This window comes from Lepidochelys olivacea, assembly GCF_965140295.1.
Source record: "Lepidochelys olivacea isolate rLepOli2 genome assembly, chromosome: 22".
Taxonomy (NCBI): Eukaryota; Metazoa; Chordata; order Testudines; family Cheloniidae; genus Lepidochelys; species Lepidochelys olivacea.
In genome coordinates, this window is record NC_140432.1 from 5,528,235 (window position 1) to 5,546,465 (window position 18,231).

General features: G+C 40.3%; 1 protein-coding gene across 2 annotated transcripts in view; it reads right to left on the bottom strand.

Annotated features, from left to right (window-relative positions):
- Window positions 1–18,231, bottom strand: part of CDON (cell adhesion associated, oncogene regulated) — a 97,928-nt gene that overhangs the window by 60,944 nt on the left and 18,753 nt on the right. For both annotated transcript variants that reach the window (XM_084611949.1, XM_084611950.1), the window contains exon 2: window positions 1,351–1,482. In XM_084611949.1, the coding sequence (XP_084468075.1) occupies window positions 1,351–1,426 (76 nt within the window). In that variant the 5' untranslated portion in view covers window positions 1,427–1,482. The remainder of the gene's footprint in view (window positions 1–1,350; window positions 1,483–18,231) is intronic.

An 18,231-nucleotide genomic window follows, 5' to 3' on the forward strand; every position in this document is an offset into this window, starting at 1 on the left:
TCCAGCCCTACCCACTGAAACACTGCAGAAAGCAGTTGGAAACAATTTCCGCAGTTGTGCACATTCCTGCTAATAACAGAAACTGGTGCACAGAGGCAGCAAACAAAAGGCAATCCGGGCGACTTCTGTTATGTTAGAAACAGAAAGGGGCGGGGGAGAAAATCCGTGTTTGTCAAATGGAAAAAAATGGTAGTGGAAAAGCCGTTTCTAGTTTGTGAATATGTTGTAAACACAAATATTTTTTTTAAAAAAATAGATAGTGTGTGTTTCACAGCGATCTATGAAGTTTCCTGTGAATGGTTCTGCTCAATTAATATTTTCTTCTAAAATCAGTCCACTCTTCCACTAGTTACACTGATCAGTTTCAGATGCGGGATTGTTTAACGATTTTTAACTGAGCCATAAAAAACATGCACAAACAGAAAAAACCCTGGAAATTAAAGTGTGGTTCTACTCAGAAAAATCAACTCCATAAAAATGGAATCCTGGGGTTTCATAAAGATGCCAGATCTATTTTTTTCAGCTTTGATACTTTTTTGATGCTAGTGCTACAAACGTGAACTGGGATCTCAGAGAAAAGCAGTGGTCTTTCTAGTTTGTACATCAGCATCAGTAAAACTAGTGGCACTAGTTACATCTTTGTCACTCCACGGTCTTCAAATTCTGCCCTCGGCTATAATTGCGAAACCACATTGTTTTCAGTGTGGACGCACAGGGTATACTGTGGGCAAAAAGTGACCCTGAACATGGAATTTACTTAATGAGTTTTAGGATGATTGAAGAACAAGATTCATCTCACTCTCCTGCATTGCCTGGGGAGGGCTAACACTAGTAAAAGCTTTTGGCTAAATTAAGACAAGCTCACAGCACTCATGGAGGAGCTCTGCTATTAAAACCAGGCTATTTTTACATAAGACCTTTTCAGATTAGAGCCAGGCTTTAAGGCTTTAATTTGTTCTTCTACCTATGTCTTTTTGCATACTTTAAACCATCCCTAAAACAGCACTTTCCATGAGCAGGAGGTAAGACCCGAACTGTACACACAGTGCCATGACAGTTTAGTTCGAATTCTTTACATTTTTCAAAGAAAATAAGTAAACATGATACTTAATGTGAAATATTCACTCAGTCCTCCATTTTCAGAAGTGACTAGTGATTTAGGTGCTCAACTTAAACCTTACAAACAACACTTGATTTTCAGTGAGCGCTCAATACTTTCTGAAACTCAGACACCTTTAAGATGTCCCTAACTGGGTGCCCCAAAATTGAAGCACCTGTAATCCTTAGTCATTTTGAAAATATAGGCTTCCAATACCCAAGCAAGTTACCTAGGTCAAGATGAAGCCTTACCTGAACTTGCAGCGGAGAAGAGAACTGTAGCAGTGATGAAAAGCAGTGCCTGTAAGGGTCTGGGATCCGGATGCATAGCGCCAGATTACAGAAATTGAAAGAGTTCCAGACTAAGACAAGGTACTGAAAAAACTATAAACAAGAAAAAAAAAGTCTAGAGTAAATTTCAGATACTCTTTCCTTCTTTGCATACCATTGGCAGAAATGCAGTCTGACATTTGATTCAAGGAAATTCAAACCTTTAAGAACTAGAGATTTTCCATATCTAAATGTGACACTTCCCTCTTGGCCAACACACCAGAGACTGAATCATAGACCCTCAGAGCTAAGAACATGAGTGGCTACATCTTGGGTTAATTCGCCAGTGGTCTGTGGGTTATATAAGTACATGACAATACTCCAGATGAAGTAGAGACAAATCAGAAGTTTGTAGATGTTTTAAAAATTGTATCTGCCAAAGATTGAGAAATTATAGATCCAGAGGAAAAAATCATGGTTCTTGTACTGATTTATCAATCAGCCAGCATTGTTATTTTATCACAGATATGTGAGAGCACTTATGAATTCTGACATACTAGAATACTAGATACAGATACAAAATATGTATTATGCATAGAAATCCAATCTGGATTTGACTTTAATGGGATTCTTCTCAGACATAAAAGGTCTCCCTGGATGGAGCAACTTGCAGATTATGGGCCTGTGTTTATCGAGCAACAGCCATTATTTACCCACTACTTACCTCAATTTTACATTCACTGATCTAAACCTCAAAGTGCTCAGATTCTGGAATTTCAGATTTTTTGAATTTATCAAGTGCACATAAGAAGAGTCCTAATTTACCAAATATTTTGTGTCCCTTTGTGCTCTGTAAAACTCCATTCTAAATAAATGGGGGTGGGAGAGGATTAATATTTCAGACCTTACTGGCACTGAAAGGATTTTAAAAAATAATAATGGTTAGCTCTTATATAGCGTTTTTCAGAGTACATCTCAAAGAGCTTTGAGTGGAATTTGATTAAAAATCAGAATTGACCATCTTAAACTTTTCCTTCCAACCCAGAATGTCAAAACCAAAGCTCATTATTGAAGCCTTCACCTTGGAAAGAAGAGGCACTCTCAAAGCAACCAATATCCTTCACAAAGCAGAAACCGTCTGAGGAAACCCCTCGTTCCAAAATAAATTAAAGATTTAACTTCTATGTCTCCCTATATATTTTAGGCTAGAGTTTAGGCCAGAGGTCCCCAAAGTGTGGGGCCCGGCATGGAGGACCATTCAGGTGCCCGGCAGGGCCCAGTCCATCCCCCATGGGGACAGGGAGGGAGCGTCACCCAGCCTCTACCCACCCCCAGTTCTGCTCTGCTCCCACCCTAGCAGCATCCCCGGCTTCTGTCCCCAGCCTAGGCCACTGGCAAGCCCAGAAGTGGAGCCGCGCCTGGTTGCAATCCTGGCTGCCTGTGGCCCCAGCCCCAGCCTTGCCCCCCTTGCCCCCCTGTCCATGTCCTCTTCCTTCCCCTGCACCTCCCCCAAGCTGCAGTCCCGCTCCTGGCCTCGGGGGCGGCGGGTGGGAGCAGGAGGGGCACAGACAGGGGTAATGGGGGGCATGACCCTCAAAAGTTTGGGGACCACTGGTTTAGGCTATTTCTAATATAAAACTTTCCTTAAGAAGGAAGTACACTGGACCCTCACTAGAACACGGGATCTGGGATCCACGCATGGTACCAGTGTAATGTGACATGTACCGTTTACCGTGAGTCTTGACAATTTAGTTAAAATACTTTACATTTTCCAACTTAAGCTTGCTAATCCGGTTACTAGGCAACGATCTTCAGAGCGTATACCCCAAAATACTGAAATCTAGCCAGAAAAATATTGTTTGTAAAAAATCTGATCAACAATCGCCAGGAATGTGACCCAAAGTTGGCTATGTTTGACATAGTAGTTATTATTATGTAACTCAGCCATTGTTCATAACAGAGAAATAAACTTAGCCGACCTACTGAAATACACAAGTGGTTTTCATTCTTTTGTTATTGCTTCACTGGAACATCATGCAGAGTATGTATCTGCTGACTTTTATAAAAGTCAAATAGCAATTTAAATATTTAATTGTCAAAAATTACCAATATCTATCTCAAATTATTTTCTTCATCACACATGTGGTCTTCTTCTACCCTCTCATCCCTCAAATCATAGATTATTGGACATTATTTACACAGGCTTATAAGATACGTCTTTTGTATTTCTCCAGATAGATAATTATGCATTCAGTTACACTATGTAGATTAAAAAAACCTCAGCACCTCTTTTCCAAGAATTTTAACACACACACACACACACAGAGTGCAATTTAATTCTACAGAAGGACTTTAAATACTGTCACTAAATATTGAAGAAGCTCACAATGGAACCATAACCAGAAAAGTCGTACAGAAAGCCAAATGATTTATCCACAAAATAGTCCACACCAGATCTCAATTTTGCATTTCATAATATCAACCACACCATGAAACAATCAACCTATCCTGCTGTCAGCTGTTACATACACCGAACTCTCAGATCGTACATTTCTGACACTTGTGTCCCACCCATTAATGGAGACAAGTTCATGTTCCTTTTCAAAACCCCTAATATCTGCATATGGTATTTACACAAATTCAAAAAAGGAGAAAAAATCTGTAAACATTCATCTAAATGCCTCCCCTGATATTTAAATACACTGCTTCACAGTTACCGCATTTATTAACCTAGGCTATACAAGGAAGTATCTGTTGATAACATTCACTGCATTCTTTAAGTGCTTCATGTCAGCAATTTCTATGAAAGCATACATCTGATGTACAGGTTGGATCATGGGCTCTGCTGGTCTAATGTACAGAATGCTCAGTATGCTGGTCTAATGTACACTGCTCAGAAAAGGATGAGCGCCAAAATGTGGTACAGGATACAAATGTTTCAATTTGAAAAATGGAAAGCAGCACTGTAACTTTCACATTCTCAAAGCTTGAAGCTCAAAGTAGCATGATAAAAATGCAAAAAAGTATTAGATCTTAACAGGAGTACAAGAACACTTCATGTTTCCTAGAGGCTACTTACTTATTGCTGTTTTTTCATGCATATTACATTTAAATTTAAAAAATGGTTCAAGGGGATCCTACTGAATTAAGTTAGGAAATGCACCAAATTAAGGTTTGATCGGCCTGCGAGACTGTTCAGTAGTTCTAGGTGCCTCACTCTTAAAGAGTCCAACAATTGCTAATTCCTTTAGCGAGCACTCAAGGATATTTTTGGTAACACAGATGGCAGAAAAAACTAGCTGTGTAGAAAGTGCTTGGTTTATTTGAATATTCACTTGGTTCAAGGGCAGGATAGCTACCCCACTAGCAAGCACACAGGACAAAGTAAACATTCAGAGAACTTGTTAACATGAACCACTTTTCCGAAAAGGGTGGGGGGTGGTGTTTCTTTTTGCCAAATCTTTCCTCAACTATTTATTTATAAAAAGCAATGAAACGTAAATTCTAGGTCAACTTTAACCCCAGTGCACGAGGCTACTGGGTTACACTGCAGCTGTCTTTAACCAAGGCAAAGCTCATTATCTTCAACTAAACCTTATCATATGAAATCTCTCCTTTATCCATTCTCTGATTTCCTTCTGTTTATCTTTTTTACATGTTCCTTATTGCCAGTGTCAACAGCTATTCTGCTCTTTTGATCTTTTAGTAGGCTTGAATGACAGTGCAACCAATTACAGTGTATTATGTATACAGAAAAAACTCCACAAGAATTCATGCATGTGCCTAAGTATCCTGCGACGGAAAAATACCACAAGTGTGATATAAAAAACTTTAACGAATCTGAAGTAATCAGCTGTAAAAGCAATATTAGTGTTTAGGCGCTTGTTTCAAATTCAATTTTAAGACAAGACACTGATGTTGCAAAAATTGGTATCTAAATATTGGCATCTGCTCAGCCCTTTTGTCATTTTTATACTTTGTTATCAAGGAGCACCTAAGTAAGTGGAACATTTAAGCTGAACAATGTCCGGAGAATAAAGGCTGCAGTACCATATATTAAAGCTTTCCTTTTACTGTACTTATGTCTCATAAATATCAACAAAGAAAAATGATTTTATAATGTATTAGGTTAATTACTTTCCAGCTGATGACCTATCAATGGCCTACATCAGTGGTTCTCAACCAGGAGTCCGGGGCCTCCTGGGGGCCTGCAAGCAGGTTTCAGGGGGGCCGCCAAGCAGGGCCAAGACTTGCTGGAACCCAGGGTAGAAAGCCAAAGCCCCACCTCATGGGGCTGAAGCCCAGGGCCCTGAGCCTTGCCACCTGGGGCTGAAAGTGGAGCCTGAGCAGCTTAGTTTTGCGGGGCCCCCTGTGGTATGCGGCCCCACATATTTGCCCTGCTTGCTACCCTTTATCGCCAGCCCTGGCTCTTATATGCAGAAAACTAGTTGTTCTGGCACAGATGGGCCATGGAGTTTTTATAGCCTGTGGGGGGAACAGGGAGCTCAGAAAGAAAAAGGTGGAGAACCCCTGGCCTACATGAAATGGTCAGGGCAGCAGCACATGTATTTGCCCTCAGTGGCCATGCAAGGGCACCCACTTTCAGACTTCCCACTCCCCCATCCGTCACCTCTCTTAGCCCTGGTCTACACTATGAGTTTAGGTCGAATTTAGCAGCGTTAGATCGATTTAACCCTGCACGCGTCCACACAACAGTTTCACCTCCATTGTGCAGTTATCCTCCATCAGCTCTGCCGTTAGGGACTTCTTGGATCACACTTTGTCTGGAAATCCACTGCCCTTGACCATTCTGACATGGGTGACCCTAAGGGAGTACGTGACTCCAGGTACCATCCCTCTCAGGTACCCTGAGACACGCAAGCCTCACCTTGTAGTGGTGGAGATGATCCATGGAGAGGATGTGCTAATAAGCTTACCAGGGCTCACCCCAATCCTAACACGGGCTGTGGCAGAAGCAGTCCTTCAAATCCCCACCCAAGGGGATTAAACTCACCACAGCTTCAGCCCTGAACAAGTACCCAGGCTTATGAGGCCTCAGAAAAAGCCCAGTCCTTCCAACCCTGCTCTAAAGACTGGGGCCCTCCGTGGACCAGGGGTCCTGTCTGCCCGCTGGATCAGGAAGAAGACCCTGAGCTAGTTTAAAACCAGGCTATTTACCCAAATGTCCTTTCTTTGTATGTGGGCTCCTGGAGATTCCAGTAATCAGACCTTTCTAGGGGTCTGATAACGGAGGAAGTACTACTTCAGAAGATACAAACAATGCCACAACAACATGTACACAACTGCATTTTTAATGTGATGCACCCCAAAAGGTATTAACCGTAATTATAAGGTATAACTTAATTCAGTAAAGTTTATCTTCACTCCATAAAGTCTGCTCAGGATATTTGCAGTGGTGTTGTAGCCTGTGTTGGACCCAAATGGTCACAAACGAACTCACCCAGAAAAAGTGATAAAATACAAAAATACTATATCACCCATGAGCAAACACTTTTCACAAAGTGATCATGCCACATCTGACCTCTCAGTCCTCGTCCTCAAAGGACACCTGCACAACAGCTTCCAAAGATGAGCCCAGAGCTTAAACTCATAACTTTGCTCGACAGTAAAAACCATGGTCTTAATAAAAACACTGGATTTATGGCTGACTACAACAATTTGTAACCCACTAACACCCCCCCCCCCGTATGTCTTATGACAGGCTACTGCACCTTGAATGGTCCCTTAGAATGTGTGTTAACTGCTTATGCGAAACAATCTCTTCCACTCTGTATTTAGCTGTAACACTCTGAGTACATTTTCCAGACCTGAAGATGGACTCTGTATAGCTCAAGAGCTTGTCTTTCACCAACAGAAGTTGGTCCTATAAAATATATTACCTCCCCCAAATTTGTCTCTCTAATTAGTGGATATTGTCAGTCTGTCACAGACAGACCACCAACTAAGTTCCTGGCAGACAGGTGTCCAATTTACAACTGGCAGATTTGCTGAAAGTCTCAGAAGAGATGGTCAAGGATTTAATGAGCAGAGAGAATGAACTTCCTTTTCACCCTTAGTGGTGCTCCCTCCAGGACAGGGGTGAGGTGTACTAGAAAGAGGTGGTATGAGGGAGGCCTAGACTTCCACAGTCTATGAAACACCTCTTCTCTGGATGGAAGAGTTTGTTTTCCAGTGTTTTCAGTCCAGCATCTGACCTTCCCAGCTCTCAAGTGGCTGTACTACTGGTACATCAATGAAGGAAAATGGAGAATTTCTTGGTAATGAGTAGCGTCAGAAAGAACTTTGTTAATTCTGTTCAGTGTTGAAACACTGGTATTGTTCTGAATAACAGGAGTTTACTGAACTGTGCTTAAAGTTTTGCAGCTGAGTAAGATACAGTATAAAGCTTTGAGATATACTAATGAGAAGCACTCCGATATTTAATCGAATTCATAATACTGAACAAAGAGATCATTCCAGTTACACAGCCTCACTTGTCATGAGTTGAAGGTATGAACATCCTGAGGAGCTCCCTCACCGTTCTAAAGAGACACCGTGCCAAGGAGAATTCCAGGAGGTTCAATGCCAATCATATCAGAGTTTTGGAAGCATTATCTACGTGGTGCCATCTGCTGGCAAAGGAATGGAATGCCTGAGACTGGTATAGTGCAATGCAGAGACTGCCCAGGCTCAAGAAGTGGGATCGAGACTAGAATCGGAACAAATGCAGATCCGAATACAAGGGTGAAAAGCCCAAGTAGCTTATTTGGCCTGACCTAACAGCTGCTGTACCACTTCTCATGGTCCAATACTGCTATTCATGGTACCAAAGGAACACCCACTAAATGAAGCACCATTGATATTAGCTGCATAAAAACAGGTTAGTGCTGGCAGCTGCTCTAATCCACCTACCTTGCTACAAACGTCACGCTTACAAGTATTTTACTGTTGCACCTGAATTTAAAGAGTATCCAACAAGAAAACCAGAAGTGAACTTAGGGTACGTCTTCACTACTCGCCGGATCAGCGGGTAGTGATCGATCACGGATCGATTTATCCCGACTCATTTAGACATGATAAATCAATCCCCAAATCAACACCTGTGCTCCACCTCAGCAGGAGGAGTAAGCGGAGTCGACGGGGGAGCTGCTGCGGTCGACTCGCCGCTGTGAGGACGGCCAGGTAAGTCAAACTAAGATACTTCGGCTTCAGCTACACGAATAGTGTAGCTGAAGTTGAGTATCTTAGTTCAAAACCCTCCCCTCCCCCCGAGCACAGCCCAGGCCTAAGACAGTGAATATTCCTCTTCAATGCAAAGAAGTATCTTATAATAGGATCTGAATGGGCTTGAGGCTAATGTGGAATTTCTTCCAGGTTTTATTGCCTTTTCAGCCAAGAAGAGAAAAAAGTCACTTTTGCGGCACAAATGACACGCCAAGTAATTTTGGGCAAATTTTTGTTGTAAATTCTGCTGACCGGCCTGCTGTCTTTCTGTCTTGCTCCTTTACATGAATTATTTCAGATAGTAATTTAACTTTGAAATTGAAGCCAAAGCTGTTTTCTAGTCTTGGCCAGTGAGCAAAGTTTAACCCAGCAATGGTGACGAATTCTCAGCACTGGTGTGCAGCCTCAGAAGACAGGATTTAGGCTCTTTTAAGTGCATATAAGTAGTTATGAGGTATTTCATGAGTCCCATGGGAATCTTTCAAGCTTTCCAAGGGTAACAAACATTCCTTCAGATAGGATTAAACATCTTTCCCCCCCATTAGGTAGTTAAGGCCTTATTATCCTACTTCTAAACAGAATAACAGTGTACCTGATGGTAACAGCCTGCTGTTCTAAAACATCCTTTTTTTTAATCCTCTCCTCCCTGTCCTTGTTGGCCTCATCCACTCTTACGTCTTGTCTTTCAGACTGTAAAGCTCTTTGGGGCAGGGACTGTCATTTGTACTGTAACTAGCACAAAGTCCCAAACCATTGAGGATTTAAATTAATATAAACATTAAATAATAGACAGCTTCCGCTGCTTAGCCATTGTATACACAAGTACTTCCCCATTTAAGTGCTGCTTTGTACCTACCCTTCCAGCTGTGCTGAGAGAGCAGGAAAAAGGAAAGTATATTCACTATGAAGAAGTTCCTATTTTCTTTTCCAAAGTTATCAAGGGTCCATCTTGCCCAGTATATTCTCTTCTGACAGTGGCCAGTGCCAGATGCTTCAGAGGGAGTGAATAGAATAGGGCAGTTTATCAAGCGATCCATCCCCTGTCATCCAGCCCCATCTTCTCATGGTCAGACATTTAGGGACACCCACAGTATAGGGTTACATCACTTCACTTCCCCTCTGAGAGTTAAGAAGTTAAAGCTCTCCTGATTACTCATCCCATCTCTAAAAATTGACAAATAGCCTTTTCTGTAAAGATAACGGTGCCCTGTGTTGTCCTATGGCCAAAGGAAAGCCTCGATCTTTGGGGACATTACTCAGCTGTGCTAAAGGGAGAAAAAATGACAGCAGAAACTACTTTCTCTATGAATACATTGGCTTTGAGATTCCAGGGATTTCACATCTTTGCCAACAAAGGCATTTCACATTCTGAAAAATGTTTAGTTCAGTATGTTACCATATCATAAATATTTTATATGCTCTGACACCGAAGCATGTCAAGTACTGTGTTTTTCCTAGACCACACATAAGTTTCAGTATTTTTTTAAAGACTTTTTAATTTTAATTTGTTCTCTACAGTCTTCACTGTAGCAATGCAGTAAACTGAAGATTTCAAAGAGAAACTGAATTTAAGATCTTAAAATAAAGCAAATAAAATCTCCAGAATTAACTAACATACCATGGTAAAAGGGAACACTAGCTAAGTTGGATCATTAAAGTTCACACCACGACACCTTTAAAAAAAAAAAAAAAAAGGTACCGAAGCCTATAGTTTTCCAAAAGAAAGTAATCAGACATTCCTTTAACTTTTGACTCCTCAGTCATCACCAAAGCCTTTGATCATTGACTGTCTTCATGCGGTCCTCCTGGGATCTGGCAAAAATGCGCATAGCAGCGGGCAGACATACTTTGCTAGTTTTTGTTTGTTTCTTGGGAGGGAGCACTGAAAAGCCCAGTAGCAACTGGCATACTGCCCATCAGTTTTAACTACTGGGCCCTGGTGTTTATTCTTGGTTCTTTTGGTAGTTATGAAATCTCTTGAAGCAGTCATGTGCAATTGACACTGATGCAGTCTCACACATACCACATAACTCATACCTTCACTACGGAAGCATACAGTATACATCTGTAAAAACAGCACTGCTGTGCATTAAGAACACAGTTGATAGGTATAGCGCCGATAGAAAGGTCTGAGATTGTTTAAAGGGAAATGTAATCTTATTTAAGCAACATATTTATGAATGCTTAATCGTTCAAAAATTCACACCAACTTCTAACAAGACAACGTAGCACCTACAGTGTTCATAACCCTCCCCCCCTTCGTCCTTCAGGGTCTCAATCGAGTCAGCCATGCATGCAAACTGATCCTGTCGCCAGCAAAAGCATTTCCTTTCACTGTGGTCAGCCAAAAGCAGAGGAAGAAAATGGAAGTGACTTGGAGTTATGGCACCAAAAAGGCCAGACGAGCAAGGAAATAATCAACTCCACATGAGCCACTTCTAGCCCATCACAATGAAAAGGGCCCACGACTAACCCCAGGAAAGGTCATCAGGACCATGGGGGTCACAAGCAGAAAAAGGCAATAGTGTGGCTGCCAGCTGCAATAAGAATCAATGTGTTCCTAATTACACTCAGAAGAGGGGCTTGAGCTCAAAGGAGAAGTTTTGCTGTAGTCACAACTTGCATAAAAAATTAAAGGGCTCCTGTTCTACTCCCTTCAAAACAGGCACCACAACTACCATTTCTGTGTGAGGTTAGATTACAAGAAACCAGACGGAGTAGGTGAGAAATCATGCATCTACATACATGTGGAGCGAGGGCTTTGTGTATGTGTTTTAAAGAAATATAAACATTTGTATTAGAATTATGCAGTTCTGAAAAACAGGATTTTGAGATTACGCATAATAAAACCACGTCAAGGGTCTGGGTTTTTATTTTGTCCGTGTGTGTGTATTTTTGTTTGTTTTGGAAGTCAAACTCAGCCCAACAGTCTTGCAGATCCAACATTTGTTCTAGTTAGATTTTCAAGGGTGGCTTTATGAAAGATCACATGTAACCCTCCCAACCAAGAATGAAAGCAGTAAACAGACCTGAGAATCAACTGAAAATAGTTTTTTCAGTAATCTTGCCTGGTAGACAACCTCACTATAACACAGATAAGTGAAAAATTATTTCAATTTATAAGTCATTTCATTCTGAAAGAATGTGTTCATATCTGAAACTAATATATATATTCCAACACTTTTCTAAACAAAACAAAAAAAGGGGGGGGGGGAATAAAAGCAGCAAGCAGTTAAGGCATTAAATCCCTAAGACATCCCAAGTTCTCCTTCTTGACCTTAACTAATTCTCTTCCCCCCAACTATTCCCTTATCCAAAAAAATACTGAGCCATAACTCAAACCAGGTTTTTTTTATTAGGTTTGTGTTTTCATTATTAATATAGGGATGATCTGACTTTCATAAACATCGTATGTAGGTCTGCACATGGTTTTGTATCGGTGTGTATAAGTGAGGGATAACGTCAGTTTGCAAATGGTGGCAGCCAGATACATTTTTCTGGAAAGTTTAGGAAGATTCTTGTGAACGGGCAACATGTTGCTAGTGATTGTTCTAAATTTGGTAGCAATTTTTGTGTAGAACAAAACTCTCCGGTGTTTGTATTGGTTCATTTATATAGACAGATATAGATATATACAAATTGGTTACAATCGTATATTTGCTCGGGACAAAAGAGTAGATATAATGACTGCACATGGTAGATGAAGTTGAGAAAGCCAAATAAGTTATATATGTGAGATGAACGACTCTTGACAGTTACATTTGGAGACCTATCTGTTAGCCAGCTTTTAATCCACTTGATGTGTGCCATGTTAAGTTTATCTCTCTTTAGTTTTCTAATCAAAATGTCATGCGGGTACCAAGTCAAATGCCTTACAGAAGTTTAAGTATATTACATCAACACTATTATCTTTCAGAGTAGCAGCTGCGTTCGTCTGTATCTGCAAAAAGAACAGGAGTACTTGTGGCACCTTAGAGACCAACAAATTTATTAGAGCATAAGCTTTCGTGGGCTACAGCCCACTTCACTGGATGCATATTACAACCTTTCATATCTAGTACCTTTATCAACCAAATTTAATCTCATTTAAAAAAAAATATCAGGTTAGTTTGACACCTGTTTTCCAAAAACATATTTTATTTGCATTAATTATATTACCCTCCTTTAATTCTTTATTGAGCAATCCCACAGGAACTGCTCCATTATCTTGCCTGAAATTGATGTCAGAGTGACAGGTCTATAATTACCCAGGTCACCCTGTGACGTTATCTGATTAGAGTATGACGATGCAAAATCATTGTTGCTACCACTGTTCTATAATTGCAACAAATCTTATACAAAGTGTGATGCATGGCCAAAAGGGGTTAAGCATCCTGCAGGATAAATGACCAGAGTCAACCATTAGAGACATGTTAGAAAAGTATATAATGGTAATTAGGATCATTCAATGGTAGATAGGCTAGAACTTCAAAATGCAAACCTATAGTGTGTACTCATATCTTGTTAAATGTTAGCTATACAAACAGACAGTTCCTGTCTGTCACTATAGCTGTTGATTCAAAGGTCAAAAGGGAATATTAACAGATAGATGAATCTTGGGTGAAATAATGTCATTGTCTATGTATCTCTTTAAAGTTTGTGATAGACTGCCTAATGGGTAAATTGCCCTATGTTAATTTGTGCAGCTAATTACCAGCAATGCTTAGGAAACAGACCTACTTCAAAGTCACCCTGATTGCCTATTGTTCCCCTAAGGACTCCGACCTGTCAAAGAAGGCCTGGTACTGTTTAAAAGACCCGTGGGTCCTGATCCTTTTTATCTCAGATCTGCTTGATGCTTCATGCAGGGGAAGCTTAAGCCAAAAGGCAGAGATCTCCAGTCCCAATCTGGAATCACCCCAAATATAAACATTGGACTATAACCTATAAACTAATTCTGAAAGAACTCTTTGCAACTACAAAGCTCACCATCTCTGCTATGAATCTGAATCTCGATAATTATACTCATGTCTGTATGTATACTGATCTTTTAACCAATTCTTTCTTTTCTTTTTAAATAAATTTTTAGTTTAGTTAATAAGGATTGGCTGTAAGCATGTATTTGGGTAAGATCTGGAATATTCATTAACCTGGGAGGTAATATGTCCAATCCTTTGGGACTGTTATAACTTTTTTATATGATGAATAAGATTTTCAGTAATCCTCATCATATTTAACTTGAGTATCTGGGTGGAGGCCGAAGGCTGGGTTGCTTTAAGGAACTGTGTTGTTGGTTTCTGGGTAACCAGTAAGGTATTATAGAAGCTGTTTTATGCTGGTTTGATAAATCTAAGTATTACAATATCTACCAGTTTTGCAGATTGTCTGCCCCATTCTTTGCAGTTCACCCTAATTGAGTGACCTCAGTTGGCTCCCCTGGAGCCCCGGTTTACCCCACACACCCCATTTACTCTTTTTAAATATTGTCACATCATCAGCTTTCTTCCAGTCTTCTGGAGCTTCCCCAATGTTCAACTCATACTGAAAAGCAATATTATTGGTCCAGCAACCTCCTCCGCCAGCTCTTTTAAAACTCTTGGATGCAAGTTATCTGGACCGGCTGATTTAAAAATATCTGCTGTTTAACATCCTCTAGAGAGGTTAGTGGAATGGAAAGAGTGTTATATATTACTACATCATGTTTTTCCCCCCCCAAACAGAAATATTTATTGAACACTTCTGTCTTTTTTGTATCATTGATAATTCTACCATTTCCATCTAGTAATCAGTATATCAATTCTAAGGACTGCGTTTCGGACTTTAAACTGCGAACATTAAGTTAGAATGTTTACTGACGGCAGCTTCAAAAAAATCAATGGCATAAATGCCAATTCAGTTCTCTCTCACCTCTTCTAGTGAATTCACATACATGCTATGGGCTGATGTTTATACTCTATTTCAGATTAAATAATAAAGCGTCTGCAATAAACTGAGAACAATTTTTATTTCCTCAAGAATACTTCAGGTCACGATTTTTGGCTTCTTCCCTACATCTCTTCTCCCTCCCCTATAATCTTTACCTTCTTCCCTTAAATATCCCCTCCTTACAAAACCTCCCTCCCACCCTAAAAAACCCACAAAAAGTTGTGGAACAGGACATTTGCAAACCAGCACATAGTTCGCAATATTTGCATGTTACTTTCCCCTGCCCTTTGGGGCAGGACTACCTCCCACTATGCTTGTACAGTCACTAGCAAAATGGTCCCCTGATCTCTGTTGTGGCCTCTAGGCCGTAATGTAATACAAAAAGTAATGTTCTTCTTTGGCCACACCTTCAAATAGATCATCTTGTGCTTGTCATATTTGTCAATAAAGCCCATCATATTTGTTACTAAAGCTGTAACCCTAACTAAACAACTCCTAGACTCAGATTCCAAAACCAGAAGAGACCATAGTGATCATCTAGTCTAACTTCCTGTGTAACACAGACCAGAGAATTCCCCTAAATAACTCCTTTTGAACTACAGCATATCTTTTGAAAAAAACAACAACTCCCATTTAGTCCTGCTCTGAGAAATGATAATGTTGAATCTCTGAGACTCTGATAATTTTTGTGGGAACTAATGAGAAACCAAATTAATGCATTTCCTAGAAAGTGAAGCTGTAATGAAGAAAGCTTCTATTAAAATTTAAAAGTTCCCTCACAGTTTTGTTATTAATCTAGCTGTCCAGTGAAAGTCCTCTCTATTGAAGATTAAGGTGTAGATGTTAAAAAAAAAAAAAAAAGTTTCATTTCCATATGAAAGATTTGAAAAATCCAAATGACAAAGACTTTTACATTTCTTTGTTTACAAAAGTCATTACTGAACATCTGGAAGCATAAGGATAGTCTACTCAACGGGATGAAATGCAACAGGCCACAAGGCACACCTCCTTTCTCTTTCCCATCCCCTCTCATCCCCAAGCATACTGCCTTCTGACAGGTGGTGCTGTTTGTGGACCAGTGCTTGGGTCCAAAGACTTGTCTACTTCTGGCTGAACTATGCATCCCCCTCCCACCCCCCACCAATGCTGCCACCAACAACAAATATATCAATTTATGTTGCCCTGTCACACTCATCAAAATCAACTATAGGCCAATACCCCACCACAATAAGTTAATAATGGACAATACTCCCACCAAAATCAGCTTATACTAACTCATACACAGAGGACTCTGCTGGGATGGCAGGAGAGTGTCTAAAACCAGAACCCTCTTCCGGGGGCCCCTGTATCCCCCAAACACAGCTACTCTAACAAGAGGAAGTGGAAGAGGCTACCACAGCAGTGGGGGGGTGGTACTTGAGCTTGATTCTGCAGGGAATGGCATTTGCCCAGAGAACATTTGATTAAAGCTAACGTTTCTTTAGTAAAACCACAGATGGCAGCAAGTTGTTCCTTCATTCAATTTCCATTTGACAAGAGGATGCAGGATTTAATTTTTGCAATTATAAGCAGAGGATAACTTTTACAATGGTGCTAAGGAGGTGGAAAGGGATGAATACTCAAACTAACAATTTAGAAACAGAAATAGCACTTGACATTTAGAATACACAACTGTCACATCATGTATTGATTGCACCCTGGAATATGAGACTCTCTGCTACTCTAAGATTAGTAAAGAGAAAATAAATATCCTCCACCACACTTTCTTATGCTTTTACCAGTGGATAAACTCCCACCCCACCTAAATTTGTATTTGTTATGTTACAAAAAACTTTGTGGATTATCTTCACCTCTCATGAAAAGGATGCAGCCTTTTTTATCCAATTCAGACTATGCCACACTGACTCACCGCTTGTCACGTTAGACTCGGATTACTTAAACTCTACATGGGGCTAGACATGAAACCACTAGAAACTGAAGTTGGCACAAAATGTGACTGTGAAGTTGCATACTGTCAGCATTGGCTACCAGTTGGCTTGATTAGAACTTAAGGTGGTGTTTTTGACCAAAGAAGAGCTACGTAACATGAGAAACCCCATACCATTGCTGACCATGGCAGCACTTAAACTTGGTTTAAGCCGGAGAGAGCTTCCAAAGGGCTGCTCAACTTCAGAATTCGCTCCTCAACTTACTCCAATAGAGCCTGAATCTCTTGGCCTTCAGAGCACACTGCAAGAGTCATCTGTTTAGTCGGTTTATTGTATTAATGTTTATGGACAGAATTTGTTATGAGGCAAAAACTGACTGGGCAATTTTCTTATACCGTACAATGTTGTATGAGCATTTAATCAATGTCAAGAAATCTAGAGTTACAAAGAGGTGCTCTTTTGTCTGATGAAATTAATGATGTTTTGGGGCCTGGTTCCCTGAGACCGTATCTTTCCCCAGGACACTCGTTTCCAATTGCTTATCAGACATCCCTTAAATTTCACATTTAGGCATGAAGCTTCTCACGCTGAGTGTCAGCTCATAGGTGAGTTCGGTTATAAAGTCTGAATCAAAGCCATTCATCTGTTTGAGTTATACCGTTGGAGGGCAGCAGGATTTTTTCAGCTGTTAAAGTTATTCAGATGTTTATTTTGCACTCTGATAACTCAAAAACATCTTTGTTTCAACTTCAAATTTGGCACACATATGGTCTTGATTGAAAAATGCATGCTTGGCCTTGTCTGAAGAAACTGGTTCTGAAACAGAGTTATGAACATTTAACAGTCTGTGCATGTGCAGGATATTGCTTTCCTTCTTCCTGATGTGAACACACACCAACATGGGCTCATAGTTCAGTCAAACTTAATGACGTTACAATGGGGCAAGGTCTGAGCTTACACCTAGAGAGGCCTTTCTATCACTCAGTAAACGCCACAGAGCAGAACAACACCGAAATGTAACACATTAAGGAGACCACAGATTTTTGTATTTCAGATGCATCTGTGCAGTATTACATGTTGGGTAATCAAAGACGCAACTGCCATTCACTCACATAACAGGCAGAATTAAGTTGTGAGACCCACGCTGCTGGAATTTCCTCTGGACTCTTACTAACATATTAATCTTACCACTCTGAAGAATTCTACATTATCCAAAGTTAGATAAGTTATCTCTGAGCCTGTAACTGAAAGAATATATTCCTCTACTGACCCATGCATATGCCCTCCTGCCTAGAAGCATTCACACTAGATTTCTACATTCAAGTAGCTACTCTAGAATATCAGCATTATATATGGAAAGTATAAAATCCAAGAAATTACAAGAGCACCACAGGATTTTTCATAAGTAACATGCAATATGCACAACTTAGGCTAGTTTTGATTGCAACTGTGACACCAAGTCCCCTTGTGCCCTGCTAAAGCAGCATATGTGGTTCACAGCATCATGAACTGATCTCAGATTTCCCAACTTTCCAGCCTCAAGAGAAAGTTGGGGATTAACCACTAGTGTTAACGTACAGTATTTCTGGGTCGCAAGTATTTCTTAAATCCCTGAACTAAGCCTATTTATTTAAATGTGGTTTATAAAACAGAAATGTGCAAAAAAAATGACTTATTCAGACCACAATGGTTCTGATGAAGCCATCAGACTAAGCAGACTACAGACTAATGGCTCCATCAGAATAATTGTAGAGTGAGTAAATTCAAAGTTCTAGCTCTTTGCTTTCCCTTCTTCAGACTCTTGCAT